Source organism: Sorghum bicolor, chromosome 3 (assembly GCF_000003195.3).
Source record: "Sorghum bicolor cultivar BTx623 chromosome 3, Sorghum_bicolor_NCBIv3, whole genome shotgun sequence".
NCBI classification, from domain to species: Eukaryota; Viridiplantae; Streptophyta; class Magnoliopsida; order Poales; family Poaceae; genus Sorghum; species Sorghum bicolor.
The window spans coordinates 11370125-11386920 of NC_012872.2; the positions used below are offsets into that span (position 1 = coordinate 11370125).

Sequence of the window (16796 nt, forward strand, 5' to 3'; positions counted from 1 at the left end):
GCAGAGAGGTCGCCTCGGGCGTTGGGCGTCGCGACTCGCGTGGTGGCGGTCTCCGCCTCCCTCCCGTCCTCGCGTCGAGTGGTGCGGGTGCGGTCCCGGGAGCCTTTTACCTGTATGCCATTATAAAAGATTGACCAAACCACGATGCCATTAAAAAGTTGTTTCGCACCGCTGTGACCAATTTCATCTTCGACTATACCCGTGTGTCATTCCGTTCCCATTCCGTTCGTTTTCTTCCGTTTAAAGGGTCTGACACGTGGGCCCTAAATAGCACAATGTCCATCGTACCCTTCCAGTCACGGGAGCTGGGTTGTTTGTCTATCCAGATCCGGAACGGACCGATGGGCACCGATCCATCCAAACCACCCTTCTCTTCCTCCTCTCTTCCACCACCAGCAGGCGGCAGCAGCAGCGACCTCGTCGTCGTCCTCAATTCGATCAAATTCAAAATCCCCCCGTGCTGACTGCTGTATTGGACTCCTTGCCCGTCGCCCGCCGTGGTTGCTCTGTACTGAACTCGATTCCTCACTCCTGCCCCGTGCTGTTGACCAGACGACGCAGCAGATCCATCCGCTTCCTCTTGTGCTGCTCTGGTAAGCAACCGCCCTACCTCTGCTTGCAGCTTGCTTGCTTCCTCAACGCCAAATCTCCGATTTCAATCAAGCGGATGGAATATGGATGGATGGATGGATTACTTTGCTGCGTGGCATCCACGTTATGAGAACCAACAATTTCGCTGTGGACACACAAACCCAACCGCAATTGGATAGGCCTTGTTTACTTCTAAAAAATTTTGGAAAATCGGAATAGTAGCACTTTCATTTGTATTTGACAAATATTGTCTAATTATAGGCTAACTAGGCTCAAAAGATTCGTCTCGTCAATTCCGACCAAACTGTGCAATTAGTTTTTATTTTCATCTATATTTAGGCCCCGTTTGGTTCCCCTTGCTAAATTTTAGCTAGCTAAAATTATTTTAGCTACTCTTGGGTAACTAATGGAACTAAACTATTTTAGCTCCTTTTAGTCAATGTGTTTGGAACTTTAGCTACTAAAGTAACTAGCTAAAATTTAGCAAGGGGAACCAAACAGAGCCTTAGGCCTTGTTTAGTTCGCAAAAAATTTTGTTTTTGGCTACTGTAGCATTTTGTTTTTATTTGACAAACATTGTCCAATCACGGAATAACTAGGCTCAAAAGATTCATCTCACAAATTACAAGTAAACTGTGCAGTTAGTTTTTATTTTTGTCTATATTTAATACTCCATGCATGCGACCAAAGATTCGATGTGACAGAGAATCTTGAAAATTTTTGCGAACTAAACAAGGCCTTAATATTTCATGCATACGTCTAAAAATTTGATGTGACGGGGAATCTGAAAAATTTTGCAATTTTTTTGAACTAAACAAGGCCTATGTATGAACACATGTGTAATATAATTGGGTTGGATTGGATCCCCCTGTTTTAACTAACCAAGCCCTTTCTGCCTGCTACTGTTAGCCTCCCTCTTCAAGTCACCTTTCAAAGCCATGTCACATTTGATTGTTTGGAGGTGGCGCGGGTGCCTGAATCGGTAGGAACAACTCCAAGGTTTAAGCATCTGCCTAGCTTTTGAAATTAATCTTACCAGATGAACTGAAGAAAGAGTAGAATTTATTAGTAATCCAAGTATTTTTCAGGTGAATTTTACTAGCATTATTGTTGCAACAGAGGAAAACTGGCAGTCAGTGGCACTGGGGACAAGAATATTTCGTTGTCAGTGGCACTGGGGACAAGAATATTTCGTTGTCGAGACCAAGTGACCCAGGGGCATTCAAGTCTATTGTCAGGCCACTTAACTGCCGTTAGGCTTCAAAATAGACGGAATGACACACGGGTATAGTCGAAGATGAAGTTGGGCACAGCGGTGCGAAACAACTTTTTAATGGCATCGTGGTTTGGTGAATCTTTCGTAATGGCATACAGGTAAAAGCCTCCGGTCCCGGACCCAACAACAACAAACATCGGACCCAACAACAACTAAACCAGACGCATGCATCTTGAAGCCAATCGAACGGACAGAAACGTCGCCTGAGAGGGAGCCCAGAATTCAGGCAACTGAGGAATAGGAAAAGTGAAAAAAAAAACACTATTATTTGAACTTCCCATCTGCAACATGCGCATGAGATACTTCATCATCAACCCATAGCAGTCTACATACATAATATATGCTCATTCATCTTTATAAATTAAAAACACAATGCATACACTATATTCTTGTGAGCAGACGTTCGCTTGTCTTTTCGGCCGTACTTTTTCTACCAGCCAACAGTATTTTTCTCTCACGATAAATCAGCGAACATATAGTTTAGTGCTAGAAAAAATCTAAAAAAATATGAGTGCTCATGTCCATGCAAGTTGAGAATTATTTAAACTCGAGTAGATGGGCCCCTCTACAAAAAGATTGCTAAGTTCACAAGCTATAGATTCATTTATCATGCCCATTCATCTTATTAAACATCTTATTAAACATCTATAAAAAAACAAAAACAAAATTTTCTTAAAATAATTACCCTCATAAAAGTAGAATGCAATAAATTTCGCCAATTCTAAAATTCCCTTGCAGCATGGCCATTGCTCGTCTATACTAATGTGGTATTATCTAGATAGTGTGAGTAGTGAAGGTGGAGAGAACTATGAGGACTAGTTAACTGATATTGATATTGATATAGATCAGTTGGTTCGGTTTTTGTGGTAGAGTTTGTCCATCCAAATTCAATTCATCGACTTAACATAGGGGTTTGTATTTTTTTGAATTTATTTTTAATTTAACGGGGCTATATTTTTAGTGGTAAATGACGTTTCTATCGATAAAGACGCTCGTGATAATTTCGTGAATGTCAAGATCTGCCGGCTCATTCCTTCGAAGGTGCTTATAGGGGTAGAATTTACATACGTATGTTCATAGAGATAAATATACATGTATATGTGGATGTTTATGTTGTACCATGTAATTTTAAAAAAAAAGTGAGGACGAGATATAAAGAAAATAATGGAAGAAGGAAAAAAGAATAAGGTGAGACATAAAGAAAACAATGGAAGAAGGAAAAACAATGAGGTGACCACGTGTTATTATCTATTTTTTTGGGCAAATAGATAGATTTATTGGATACGATTACAAGGTCACAGTCATCAAACTAGGGCCTTGTTTAGTTTCAAAAAAAAAATTGCAAAAAGTTTCAGATTCCCGTCACATTAAATTTTGCGGCACATGCATAGAGCATTAAATATAGATAAAAATAATAACTAATTACACAGTTTACCTGTAATTTACGAGACGAATCTTTGGAGCATAGTTAGTCTATGATTGAATAATATTTGTCAAATACAAATGTCGCCCTAGCCTTCTCGGCTGCTGCACTCGAAGCTTCTCTGGCTCTCGCCTAAGGCTGGATAACGAGCCAGTTTGGCTTTGCTCGGCTGGTTCTGGCTCGTTAGGATAACGAGCTAGCTCGGTTTAGTTCGGCTCGTTACGAGTTCGAACTGGCTCGTTAAACTCGTGAGCGAGGTATAAAAACTACATAAAATATATTATTTGTATTTATTTAAAGCTTAAAAATAGTAATAATACAAAAATAATATATCTAATAGTCTTAAGTCGAATAAAATATTTATATGAGCTAATATCAATTATTTGTAAAGTGTAAGATATAAAGTAATACAAAATTAATATAATTTATGATAACTTTTCACTAAAATTATAGCTTGTTTGGCTCACGAGCAGCTCGCGAGCTGGTTCGAGTTGATTCGTTATAGCTAACAAGCAAAAATCTTGGTTCGGCACAGCTTATTATAATAACGAGCCGAGTAAAGCTGAGCCGAACCAGCCACAAACCGAACGAACTAACAAACTTCGAGTTTTTCGTCTAGCCTTACTCTCGCCAAACTAGGAGCAGTACCTGATCTACACCTCGGCAGGAATTCCTCATGAGTCGTGGCGGACGGAAAGGGCGGGGGCTATCCCGTGTCCAAACTGCAATTCTGCAAAGGCGGCTTCCTTCGGCCCTTGTTTAGGGCAACAGTTTCATGAGCTGTTGTGAGCTGTTTTTTTTCTGCCAAACACTTATTTCCAAAACAACTTCATGAGTGAAGCTGTTTTTTCCCTCCTCTCACAAATACATAAGTTGGATGAAGCTGGAAAAAAGTAGCTTATTGCAGCTTCTCCCTCATTTCTCTCTCTCAACTATGTATGAAGTAGTTGGTGAAGCTATTTTGCCAAACACTTTTTTCAAAACAGCTCAGCTTCATCTAGAAAGTCGCTAATGAAGCTATTTTCTAAAAAAACAGCTTTACTAGTGAAGTTGAGCTGTGCTAAACAAGCCCTTACTTTCATCTAAAATTCTTTATCACATCAAATTTTACGATGTATATAAAACATTAAATATAAATAAAAAAATAACTAATTATATAATTTATCGATACCAAATACAAATAAAAGTGCTAGAGTACAAAAACTCGCATAGTGAAAGAATGTAGACACGAGACAAGCTGACTTCTAGAAGTTCAGCTTTGAGATTCGTGCACACGTCCTTGATTCACAAAGGTATCATGGAATTATGTATGGAACAAAGGACCTTTTTTCTTAAAAATATGGGATCACTGCTAACGACTTTCATATGATAATTTTTTTAAAAAACAGCGAAGGACCTGTACCTGCTACGAAGATCATCCATTAGAATTTGAAAACGGGAAATCAATGGAAGTATATGCTTAAACCAAAGACAACAGCACAAGCCTTGCCAAGGTTCAAACGAACAATTGCACAACAAAATACTGTTGAACTTCCATGTTTTCATAGCACGAACTAAACACCTACCACATGTTACTGGACTAGGACCTAGGAAGACGCCAGGCTACCAGCAAACAATTGTTAGATTTACAGTGTGTGTACATGACAGCCCTAGACCAAAACTAGATTGAGCACAAAGAGCGGACCGTCAAGTGAATCACGTAGCATATAGAAACACAAGGCTTCCACACAACTCAGGCCTGAGAACCTGCGGTTCCTGGAGAGACCGGTTCATGGCCATGGACCCGGAGGCGGTAGATGCATGTCAGCTGCGAGCTTCCGTGATTCGAATTGAAATCCAACCGGATCATATTGATCACGCCTACATCTGGGGCTGACACATCAAATGTCTGCACATTGTTCTTCTCCAAGTCGTACGTGAACTCTACCAAAGCCATCTTTGCAGCATGACCCAATTGGGTCTCACCAGGCGTCTCCTCGTACCATCCAGACACCAGACAGTCTTTTGGAGCTGTAGACCTATCATACGCCACATCCTGCATGCCATGCACCAGAGTAAGTATCCATGCTAGCTTCAGAACTAACATGTGTAGTTTTCACTGTGGTCAAATAAGGACGATGAATGCATGCATGCATTCACTATGTAAATTTTCCTGTAACAGATTTATGTTTACCAAACTAGCAGCTAAATCCCTATAAATGCTGCCAATTTAGATGGTGCTTAGAGTTTTTCCCCTTCTCTGTCAAGATAGCCAGTGAACAAAGTACTAACACCTGCACTCTATCAGCTGAATGAGTGGGCTCAGCATTGCCATCTTAGACGAAACAAAAAGGAAGTAATTCCTTGCATAACTATTTACATAATGTCAATATTGTAAAGCGACAGTAACAGTTTTTACCACTTTTTTTGAAACATGACAGTACCAATTAACAGGACACAAGAGCAATTCACTCAAAAGAAGCAACAGTCAAGAGGAAACAAACCATAAAGCACCATTTGGCATACAGTCTGGAAGAGCTTTGAAGTGAATAGTTCTCAAACATCAAAATGAACAGCATAAAAAGGAGATTGTTCAAAGATGAATGAGGCTCTCTTCATATTACGACACCTTCAATACTAATCTAACAAAACAAGTTCATTTGTCACAATAGTTACCAATAAAAACTGCCAACCTAATACAAGAGTACCCAGGTTTCAAACAGTAAGTATGCAGTTAGCATATTACCGATACTAATATAAAGATCCTGATCTGGAACAATTAATGTACTACACACATGTCCTCTTTACTAAATCCAGTAGCCCATTGCAAGAAGCCATGAAGTAATTGGAATTATCAAAATTAAGATTGACAACAAGGAAAAAACAAGTTGAGTAGTACTATTTCATAATTTTCTCAATAGAAAAAGAAAAGTGGCAATGCAATTCACTTCAAGTCAGACAAATGACTCCCAGAGGTGACAAACCAATTTCCCATTTCTCAATTATTCAATAAAATGCATTGGACCAGATCTTGATCATTATCACAATTTAAAAATATTTACAAATGAGAATAGCAAGTATTATTTACCAAGCTGAAAAGGAAAGCAAGCAAAGCAAGCCAAGTCAAGAACACACCACAACTTCATATTAGTACATGATTTGAAAGAGTCAGTCTTGTTTAGTTTTCAGTAAGGATACAACCAGAAAGAAAATTTCCTAGCACCAGCATTGACTGCAAAAATAAGATTCATTCTTCCTTTATTGGCTTATGCATGTAATGATGATGGCCATAAACATGGAATAATAATTAGAAGCCGATTCAAATTTAACATGAAATGCTTAGGACTGTAATCATGAAACATAATTTGAGGGGATTCTATCTGCAATTGAATACAATCGGACTCAATGCTACAAATATAATGCATTAAGACATCAAGAAACTAATCTAAGCTTTTAACAAGCAGCAAGTTCAGTAACTGGTGGCGCATCCTACATTTGTACTTAGACAATGTCATCCACCGCTTATAAGACATAAACAAGCAATAATTAAGCGCGTAGCCATGCAAGACTAAAACGTTGGGTGGCCAAAAACCTTACCTTAGACACATGCTCAAGTGTTACTGCCTCAGGAATTATTCCCGACTTGAGCTTGATCTCAACAAACCCACTGCTACCCTGCATGGCAAAGCATTGTCCAGGCTCCCCAAAGCTCGGTTGAAGCATCTTCTCTGGCTTCGGCCCCACGTCACCTCCAGGTATCCAGCCCATCAAACCACCACGCTTAGGCAAATAGGCCTCCGAATGCCGGACAACTCTTCCCCCACCTGAGGCCACGGCATAGTCAACCCTGCCGATCCCATCTGCGGCATGCTTCTCAATCTCCCTCATGACGATCTCCCTGGCCAACGCACGAACCTGGTCCAGATCAACCTCGCTCCCGGAACCCGAGCCGAGACTCCCCTTCACCTCGTTCCAGAACTTCTCGAACTCGTCCTTCCGGAGAAACTCCATCCGCTTGAGCCCGTCCAGTGCGTCGCCGAGCTCACCTGCTTTCGCGTCGAGCCGGGTGAGTTGGCCCTCGAGCGCGAGCCGCTTCTCCTCCAGCAGAGCGAGAAGGTCGCCCCTGGCGGTGCCGACCTCGCCGTCGATCTTGCGGTCGACGGCCTCGAGCTGCACCTGGATCATCCGGAAGGTGCGGGCGAGGGAGGCCTCGACCTCGTCGACGCGGGCGGCGTAGCCCTCGAGCGCGGCGCGGTCGGGCGGCGGGGAGGGCGGCGGCGGGTGGGACCAGCGCCAGGCGAGGTCCCCGAGATAGAGCAGCGCGGCGAGGAGCACCGCATTCTTGGCGGCGATGCTGAGCACGGTCTGCCACCGCGGCCGCGGCGGGTGGGAGGCCTTTTTGCGGCGCGCGTGCGGAGCGGACGCGGCGGCAGCGGCAGCGGCGGCGGCGGCGGCGGCGGTGGAGGAGAGGAGCGGGGGCGTAGGGGAAGCGGGGTGCGGGCGGTGGTCGAGGAGGAGGACCGGCCGCTTGCGCGGGGCGGCTGCGGTTGCGGCGCCTCCCTGGGCGGGGCGGGAGGCGAGGGGGATGGCGTCTAGGGTTAGTGGGGAGGAGGCTGGGCTGGTGGCCGCGGCGGCGAGGGAGGCGGACGCCATGGGACGGAGGCGGTTGGGGTTCGGGGTGGAGCCGGGGGGGGGGGGGGGGGGGGGGGGGGGAATTCCAAATCCGAATGCGAATGCGAATGCTGGGGAAATTTGTGGGGAGCGGGCGGGGCGGGGGGAAGACGAGGAGGAGAGCGCACGCGCCGAAGTGAAACGGCGCGGCGCTTCTTCGGCTGCCCTGTCAGGCTGGCAGTTCCCTTGTTGCCTGCCTTCAGACCTGAACTCACTGACGTGGTGGGGACGCTCATATGGCAAGATCAGATCAAATCGGTTTTCCTGCGGATTATTCATTGTTCATTCCAGGAAATTTCCGTGTGCGTTAAAAAAAAAGGAAGAATTTTCCTTGACATTACTAAAAACAACTTCCTTCCTGACATTTTGGTTTCCTGTTGGACCGACCTTGTCCAAAATATAATGTGAACCGAGCCGTTGGATGAGGGCACTTCAAAGTACATGGACAGGTTGGGACAATTTTATGATATTTTTTTTGTGAATTATACCAACTCAACCCATAAAACATGCACACAATAGGCATCTTCAGTAGAAGTTTCATGACCCAGTTTTCAACATATAAATATTTTAAAAACAGTATATAGAAATTTCATGGGGATAAAACTCTCTCTACTTTCATAAAACTCTTATCATCTCTTTTTATTAATACATCATAAAAAAAATAGAATTTAAAAACTCAAAATATGATTTAATCTATAAAATTTATAGAAATATGCATTTAGCTTGAAAAACTATAAAAAGCGGTTTATTTTTTTAAAATCATGCTTTTTATATTACTAGACTTTATTTAGAATTATTTAAATCTTATATGGTCTCTTAAAGTTGAGACAATTTCCACTGGATTTTGAAGTTCTGAACCACCTTGCCTTTTGAGTTTGGGCGTTCGATGCTGGGCCAAATATGTCTCCCTCTGTCCCTAAAAGTTGTAACTTCTACACTTGTTTTAAGTCAAATTTTTAGAACTTTGACCAAATTTATAGAGAAAAACGTTAAGATTTATAGTACCAAATTGATACCATTAGATTTATTATAGAATATATTTTTATAAAATGATTATTTTATGTTATAGATATTGATGCTTTTTTCTATAAAGTTGATTAAAATTTAAAAAATTTAACTGGTACGGATTCTAGAAGTTGAAGTTTTTAGAGATAGAGAAGAGGGAGTACATAGTTTTCTGCCCGGAATAGGTCCTCTCAACGCCCTCAACTATGCTTGAGACATGATTTTCCTCCTCCAGCTACGAAACCATCTTCAACTTTGAAAACATTTGCTTTTTTAACCTGTTCGCCTACGTGACGTCATGTTGGTTCTCCTATTTGATGCTTATAGCAGTTCCAAGGGTGGTAAATTGGGCTGCTTTAATACTTTATAGGTCAAATGAACTTTATGAAAGATGTATACAAATAATTTTTATAGAAAATATCCAAATATTTTTCTTGAGAAACTATGTAATTAAAAATATATTTTTCCTTACATCCTGCTGCCTAGTTTGGAGTTACTTAAATCTTTTATGGCCCTTTTTTGGTGTTTAACTATGCTCTCGCTATCTATTACTATTAGTCAAGGATCCAAACTACATAAACAGACCAAGTGACTTCACCAGCCTACATGCACATGTCTAAATAGAATCAAGTATGAAGTGGTTAGAGCATCTCCAAGAGATCCTCATATTTTATTCTCTAAAATATGGTATTTGCTAACTCCTAGATTAGTATAATGAGGAAAAAAAGAAGTAATCTCTAAGACTTTCCTATATTTTTATCCTAATTTTTGTTCTCGGTATTTTTTCTATGACTTGGTCTTATGTTTTGTATCAGAAACCCGCAATTTATTTTTGTACATGTTTAAGCCCTTCCACCAAATCTTTCTCTTTTGTGTTTTCTCACCTAAAACCATGTCTTTCTTTCTATTTACTAGATGGGCCAGAAAACTCCAGATGCGCGCTCCTAGACCGTGCGCATATATGCACGCTCGGGAGAAATTTTTACGATGTTGTAAAAGATGGGGAAGGAAGATGCCGAACCATTGAAGAGAGTTTTTTCTTATTTTACTAAAAAATTAAGGATGAGAAAGCCAGATGACAAACAGTTGAAGATACTCCTCCAGGTGGCTAAGGACCTCTACATGTCAGAGCCTCCAACTCTTCTACGACTCCTTTTTTTGGGTGTTTAACTATGCTCTCATTATTATCTGTTACTATTAGTCCAATCCAAACTGTACGTAAAAGGCCAAGTGACTTCAACAACCTAAACGTACGTCTAAATAGAATCAAGTATGGATTAATCAAGTATGGATTAGTTACATGACACTTCCAGGGTAGCTAAAGGACCTCATCAACCAAGTCATCGTGCCGGAGCCGGCAAAATACATGAATGACATAAGGAGCAGCTTATCAGCCGATTAAGCCAAATCAGTTCAATAGTGTTTTTTTTTACAACAAATCAACTAGCAATACTTCCTACCACGGTTTATCAGTCAAACGAACAAAGCTGGCTTCCCAATAGTTACTTAGTTAAGTGGCAATCCGTGAAGTAGAGTTCTTAACCCTGTAGGCTTAGGCCTTGTTTTGTTCACCCTAAAACCTAAAACTTTTCAAGATTTCCAATTTTACGGCATATGCATAGAACATTAAATATAGATAAAAATAAAAACTAATTGCACGGATTGCCTGTAAATCACGAGACGAATCTTATAAGTCTAGTTACACCATGATTGGACAATGTTTGTCAAATAAAAACAAAAGTACTACAATGTCAAAATCCAAAAAGTTTTTGGATCTAAACAAGGCCTTAAGCAAATCAACCTCGGTGCTTCATGGAGATACCATCCACATATTCCACTAGCACATAACCAGGATTCAGTCGCAAAGTATACCACCATGATTAGCACGTTTCGAGATTCAATACTGTTGGTATATGTAACATTCAGTGGAAGTACTTAAGAGCAAGTATTATAACACAGCCAGCTGCTGGCTGTAAGATTTCTTTACAGCCTTCTTTAATACATGACCAACTTGTCCGTTTCACAGACTTTCTTGGTTTTTGTGTTTGAGCCGGCTGTAAGCTTACAACCCGCTTTTACTTTCTTTCATCTTCTCTCTCCTTCACCTCAGCATTTAGTTGGCTTACAGCCTACTATAATACTTGCTCTAAGAAAACTAATATTAGATTGACAATGGAAAGTAATACAATATCGTTGAGTTTCCACGTGGAGCTCCTTATCTAGACTATCTAGTCTAACAAACCTATGACATGATAGTGAATTTTGAGAACCCATGAGACTACCACTGATCTAATCTCCAGCATGACTGGCGACTGATCTACCTTCACCATCTTAGTAGTTAGTATGCTTGGCGTGTATGCGTCTTGGTATGTGCGACCAGAATGCACTGATTGGGTTAGTGTTTATTTTTTTAATCAACTGGTGCATTTTATCAGACTGACTAAATGTAGCAAACTAACAAACAATATAGCCATTCGTAAGCATATACTACTACATAACGGTTTGTCAGATGTGCATAACTTTCATTGTGCATTTCCAAACAACATGAAATAGAAAGCATCAAAAGAATAATTATTTTTAACAATGCTAATGCAATGGAACCAAAGGTCTAATATTGTGTAATTCATTAGCTTTGCCTGTATTTGGGATCACAAGGCACAACGGTGAAGTAGCATGCATGTATACCGTCGTGAGAAGAACTACTACATGCCAAAAACCTCAAAGCTTATATAGCAAGCAAAAGACCTCAACTGCGTTTCATTCTTGTACAGGGACACCAAAGCAATGCAAATTGCCACCTACAAAGAGTGTATCAGATCATTGTGTCCTGTTTGGATCAAAGGGTTTAAAAGGAATAAATTCTAAAGGAAAGGAATCAGTTCATTGTGTTTGGAATGAAGGAATATTGAGTTCTTTCTAAAGGAAAGTAAACCATAGTAGTGCAAAACATTGGAAAAAAAACATCCACCCCAACCCAAGGGAAAGAATCTTTGTTCTCCCTCTCCCCCAATCCAAGGGAAAGAATCTTTGTTCTCCCTCTCTTGCTATGCTTGCTTATGTTCCTGTGCCCCCCCCCCCCCCCCTCTCTAATGCAAACAGCTCAAAGTATCCATTCCTGTGTTTTGAAATGTAGTCTTCACTATTCATCACTCTATCTTATCCATGTGTTTTCTTTTCCATTCCTCTATTTTGTATTACTAGGTTCTAAACAGACCCTAATGCCAATGAATATAAGATTTCTATTGCAGTGCATAATGGATCCAGTGATCCACCAGCAATAGAAAAAGTGAGGCATCCAAATGCTTACCATATTAACCTATTTACTTTGCATATTCTTCCACTTGTTTTCAAATATATAAATCAAAATTATCTAAAGAATGAATCCATTGCAATGCAAAACATGGAAACAGCACTTGCTTCCTCTTTTAAGGGATGTTAGACCTTCGTCGTCAGGTATGCTAGGTACCATCAAGTCATCCTATGTCAGGCTCATGCCTCACTAATAAAAGAAAAAGCATTCAAAAGACATTTGATCTGAGAAACAAGAAGTGCATAGGGAAAAAAATGAGCAAAATATGTTTAAATGCATTGAAGCCATTACATTAAATATGAAATTGACACGAGACACTTATGGCTCTTTGATTTTTAAACTATATGAAGCAACTTAGTAACACAGGTATGATAGCACTTCTGTACTAACATAAAATGGACAAGTTATGTTGGATACCGACCACCCATACATTAAATAGGACTCGCCACCATTCAAAGTTCCAACTCTACCATGGATATACTTAACATCTAATGGTACACCCTCTTAATAAAATTGTTGGGAAAATGGGATTGATTGATGCAAGAACACAGAGAACACCAGCGATTTTGTGCTGCGACGCGCCAGCATTTTAAATCTAATTTTTTTAATACAAATGGCATGATCCCTAGACTGGCACCATGATTGATCACCATGATTCAGTTCCAACTGCATGTAACCGAGAACTTAGCCACATCCTGTAATTAAACAGCTTCAAAGCAACTGAATAAAACAAAAAATCTGGATAATGCATAAGACCTATCTGACAAAAACCACAAAAGAAAAATCTCATAGAACTAAGTTGGTGTTCACTTCATCAAGTTGCAGGCAGAAATCCATATGGAAGAGCAAAGAAGTTTCAAATGCATGATCTTGTGAGAGAGATATAACAATATTGAAGTTGAGAAGGTCTATGTTCTTAATTTCTTATGGATGATCCTCGTGCAACAGAACTTGGTGGTGAAGCGCATTACATTTCTGAAAAGATGGGTACTGTAGAAGCTGGTGTTGGTGCTGAAACCATCCGACCCTTATTTTTCATTTGATGAGGAGTTAGCACTGTCTGAACCCTTATTTCATTTGAATATGTTCGAATATGTGCATGGGAATGGTCTTTCTCCCACTGGACAACTTTTTTTTTAAAAAAAAAGAAATAAAGAAAAAGAAAACATTCATTTTGGTGTCGGTGGTGTTGCTGTTGCATGTGTGGTGGGCTGGTGGCTTGTAGAGGGGCAGGACAGTGTACTCTTTTTGTACTCCCTCTGTCCATTAAAGTAAGCCAGATTCTGGCAGAGATAATCCTTGTAAATTGGTACAGATCAGCATCATCTTAAAAGTACTTCGAATACTAATCTATTGATGCAATTTTAGTATACTAAGCATGCATATAATTTGACTAATTGTTGGTCAAAACTTGTAAAAGATCGACTTTTCCCAAGTCCCTAGTTAAAATAGGCCTAAATTGAAGGACAGAGGGACTGAGGGAGTACTTGCATTGCAACTTGGAACGGTCTGGATGTTGCAAGTTCAATATTTTGAAACAAATACAAATGTGAACTTTTCTTTTCAACTTGTCTACTTGTTTCGTAGTATGGATTATGGAACTATCAAAGTCTACATTACAGACAGCAAATTCTATATCTACAGACTTTCCAGCTTGTACATTTGTAAACTGAATTTTCTCTATTATTAACTCTAACTGTATAAAGAATTCGACTCTCTTCAGTGTATTTTCAAGATACAACACATAATTGGCTTGCAGCTAACCTGTTGATGGTTGTCGCAATTCATATATATATTTGGCCAAAAGTAAAATTCAAACACGTATACTGAAAACGAAATAGCTACCCAACAAAACAATCTTTTGTAGTGTGAATACTGAAATCAATGCTAAATTATGTATATGAAACCATCTTAGGTTAGCACAAGGTTGTCTACCGACCAAAATTTGTAACTTCTTGCAAGCAATCATATAGAGATGACAAAGAGAGCATGCAAGTGATGTTCTTACAGAAGAATATATATTTCATGGCAAGCTAGTACCTAAACTTCAGATGGAGTCTTTGCATCAATTGACAGGGCATGCAACCCGGTCTTGAGCTCCTCCTGCAGGAGATCATAGACAGCCCTGTGCCTCTTGAGCAAGCTCTTCCCCTCAAACTCCTTGGACACCACCCTCACATTGAAATGTGTCTCCCCATTGCTCCCAGCCACCCCAGCATGGCCCTTGTGGAGATGCGATATGTCTTCAATCTCCAACTCCACTGGAGAAAGTGCCCTCTCCAAACTCTCTCTTATCCTCTCCTTCCTCCCACCACTCACAGCACCATTCCCTTCTGCATCAAGTGGAACTTCACCCAATTGTTCATCCTCGTCACGTCTCTCTGCCTCCTCTGCACTTTCCTCTTCCTGCACCCCGAAAGCTGCAAATTCAGGCTCTTTGTCGTCCACTCCACGCGATTCAGCAGCCTCTTGGACTGATAGCTGGCTTGTGGCCGAGTCACCACCGGCGATCTCAAGTGCCTTGCGCTTCATGAGGCTGAGCATGTTGAGCAGGCCGCTGTTCCTGGAGGGCGAGAGGCTCTGCCTGATCCCGAGCAGCTCAATGAACTCGACGGGCACCCTGGCCACATCCGCGGCGGGCGCGCCAGAGAGCCCCAGCACGAGCAGCGCGGCGAGGCCCTTGGTGAGCTGCGCGTCGGAGTCAGCGTGGAACCTGACGCTGCGGCCGCCGCCGTCGCCCTCGTCCGGCTCGGCGTGGACCCAGACCTGTGAGACGCAGCCCCGGACGCGGTTGGCATCGGTCTTGAGCGCCGGGTCCATGGGCGGGAGGCGCGCGGCGTAGGCGAGGAGCTGCTTGTACCGGGTGCGCGCGTCCGGGACGGACTGGAAGAGGCCAACGATGTCGCGGAGCGCGGGGGGCAGTTGCGCCGGGTCGACAGAGCCGGAGCCAGAGGGGGAGGAGGTGGTGGTGGATGGGGACGGGGAGGCGGCGGACCGGGCTGTGAGGCGCTGGAAGGAGATGGGGGAGGAGAGGGTGAGACGGTGGGGGCGGGGAAGGAAGGGCTTGGAGATACGGTTGGAAGAGGAGAAGAGGAGGCGCAGCGGGGCCCCGGTGGCGGCAGTGCTGGCGGCGGAGGCCATGGGTGGGCGGCGACCGGCGACGGAGGATTGTTCCAGTATACGGTGGTCTGGTCTCGAGAAGAAGAGAGAACAAGATTTGATTCTTCGGGAGAGAAAAGAAAAGGAGGGGGATGGCCGCGGAGTGCGGAGGTCAGCAAACGGCCCACGCAACTGCAGGGGCTCGTGGCCTCGTGGGCCTGGGGTGCTTTGCACACATGTTGAAGGTTTTTCTTTATATAAGAACTTCCATTTAATTATTTAAAGCTCTGTTTGGCGTTGAATGTTTGGACACATGAAGTACTAAATATAAACTATTTAGGAAACTAAAAACACAGCTAGAGAATTATTTGTGAGATGAATCTTTTAAACCTAATTAGCTTATAATTGGACAATAATTGTCAAGTAAAACGAAAATGATACAATATTTGTTAAACTTTAACATTCTCAACCAAACACTCTCAAAGAGCATCTTACATGGTTTAGGCCTAGGGCGCCAGTATATAATATTGGAGAGAGGCTGTTGTCTGGCATCCAATAGAGTGCAGGAGGTAGGAGTAGAGATGGTAATGGGTCCGATTCCCAATTGTCTCTGGCAATTTCTCTATTAGAGAACAGGAATAGAACTAATTTAGTCTTCATAGATACTGAAACAACAGAAAATTAGTCCATGTAGAGTTCGTGGGAACGGGGATGGGAGACCATCTCCCACCATTGTTCCCTGTGTACCCGCACCGCGAACTCGCTCATACACCAATTTGACCTTTGTCATGTTCAAATTCTACTAAAAGCTACCTTGGTATAAATATAACACTAAACTCCAAAGTAGACGTCTCTTGTAATATGAAATATTGCTTGTTCAATTTATATTGATTTGGTAGCATAAATTTGTGGTCGCTCTCTAATTGTTGCATTCCACAACATGGACAGAGGCTGTGAGGATAAATTCTCTACACGAGGATAAGAGGAAAACATCTCCTCAAAAATATCCTCGTGAACTATCCTCCGACGAAGAATTCCCCATCGATAACCCTAGGCAGGAGCATGAGAAAACATTTGAGAGGTTAGTAGCATTTCTAGTGTGAGAAACATCTTGAAGTTATGTTATGGAAATACTCCTCATAATGTACATCCATTTAGCAAAAATCAGTATAAAAGAATCAAACATCAAAGTGGCGCAGCGGAAGCGTGGTGGGCCCATAACTCACAGGTCCTAAGATCGAAACTTGGCTTTGATACAAATTTGGACTTTTTGTTTTTTATTTTTTTTCATGTGTGCTCTTTTTATTATGTCTGCCTTGTTTTCAGATCGAAACCTGGCTTTGATATATTTCACGTGTGCTCTTTTTATTATGTCTGCCTTGTTTTCATGTGCTCAATTTGTTGCCTGTTGACCCATGTAATTTGTGTACTCCCTTCGTCCC

At 41.8% G+C, this 16796-nt stretch overlaps 2 protein-coding genes and 1 long non-coding RNA gene across 5 annotated transcripts; 1 reads left to right on the forward strand and 2 right to left on the reverse strand.

Moving 5' to 3' along the window:
* Window positions 292-3246, forward strand: LOC110433820. The gene is made up of 3 exons (XR_002451160.1): window positions 292-593; window positions 1501-1590; window positions 1680-3246. It is a non-coding gene; the product is annotated as an uncharacterized LOC110433820 (long non-coding RNA).
* LOC8074513 (protein SAD1/UNC-84 domain protein 1) lies at window positions 4728-7922 on the reverse strand. Its single transcript, XM_021456517.1, has 2 exons — window positions 6867-7922; window positions 4728-5325 (listed from the first exon to the last, which is right to left on the reverse strand). Exons 1-2 carry the CDS (start codon window positions 7920-7922, stop codon window positions 5023-5025), a joined length of 1359 nt encoding a protein of 452 aa, XP_021312192.1. The 3' UTR covers window positions 4728-5022.
* On the reverse strand, window positions 11434-15491 carry LOC110433819 (sufE-like protein 1, chloroplastic/mitochondrial). 3 transcript variants are annotated; one of them, XM_021456518.1, is made up of 2 exons: window positions 14296-15490; window positions 11434-11743 (listed from the first exon to the last, which is right to left on the reverse strand). In XM_021456518.1, the coding sequence occupies exon 1, from the start codon at window positions 15394-15396 to the stop codon at window positions 14296-14298; it is 1101 nt and encodes a 366-aa protein (XP_021312193.1). In that variant the 5' UTR covers window positions 15397-15490; the 3' UTR covers window positions 11434-11743. The 3 variants fall into 3 exon arrangements, with proteins under 3 accessions (XP_021312193.1, XP_021312195.1, XP_021312194.1); XM_021456520.1 differs by lacking the exon at window positions 11434-11743 and adding an exon at window positions 12484-12921 and having other exon boundaries at window positions 14296-15491; XM_021456519.1 differs by lacking the exon at window positions 11434-11743 and adding an exon at window positions 12932-12950 and having other exon boundaries at window positions 14296-15491.

Coding starts and splice junctions, on each gene's coding strand:
- LOC8074513 (XM_021456517.1), bottom strand. CDS start 7,922: ATGGCGTCCGCCTCCCTCGCCGCCGCGGCCACCAGCCCAGCCTCCTCC. Junction 5,326..6,866: donor CACTTGAGCATGTGTCTAAG/GTAAGGTTTTTG, acceptor CATGGCATGCAG/GATGTGGCGTATGATAGGTC.
- LOC110433819 (XM_021456518.1), bottom strand. CDS start 15,396: ATGGCCTCCGCCGCCAGCACTGCCGCCACCGGGGCCCCGCTGCGCCTC.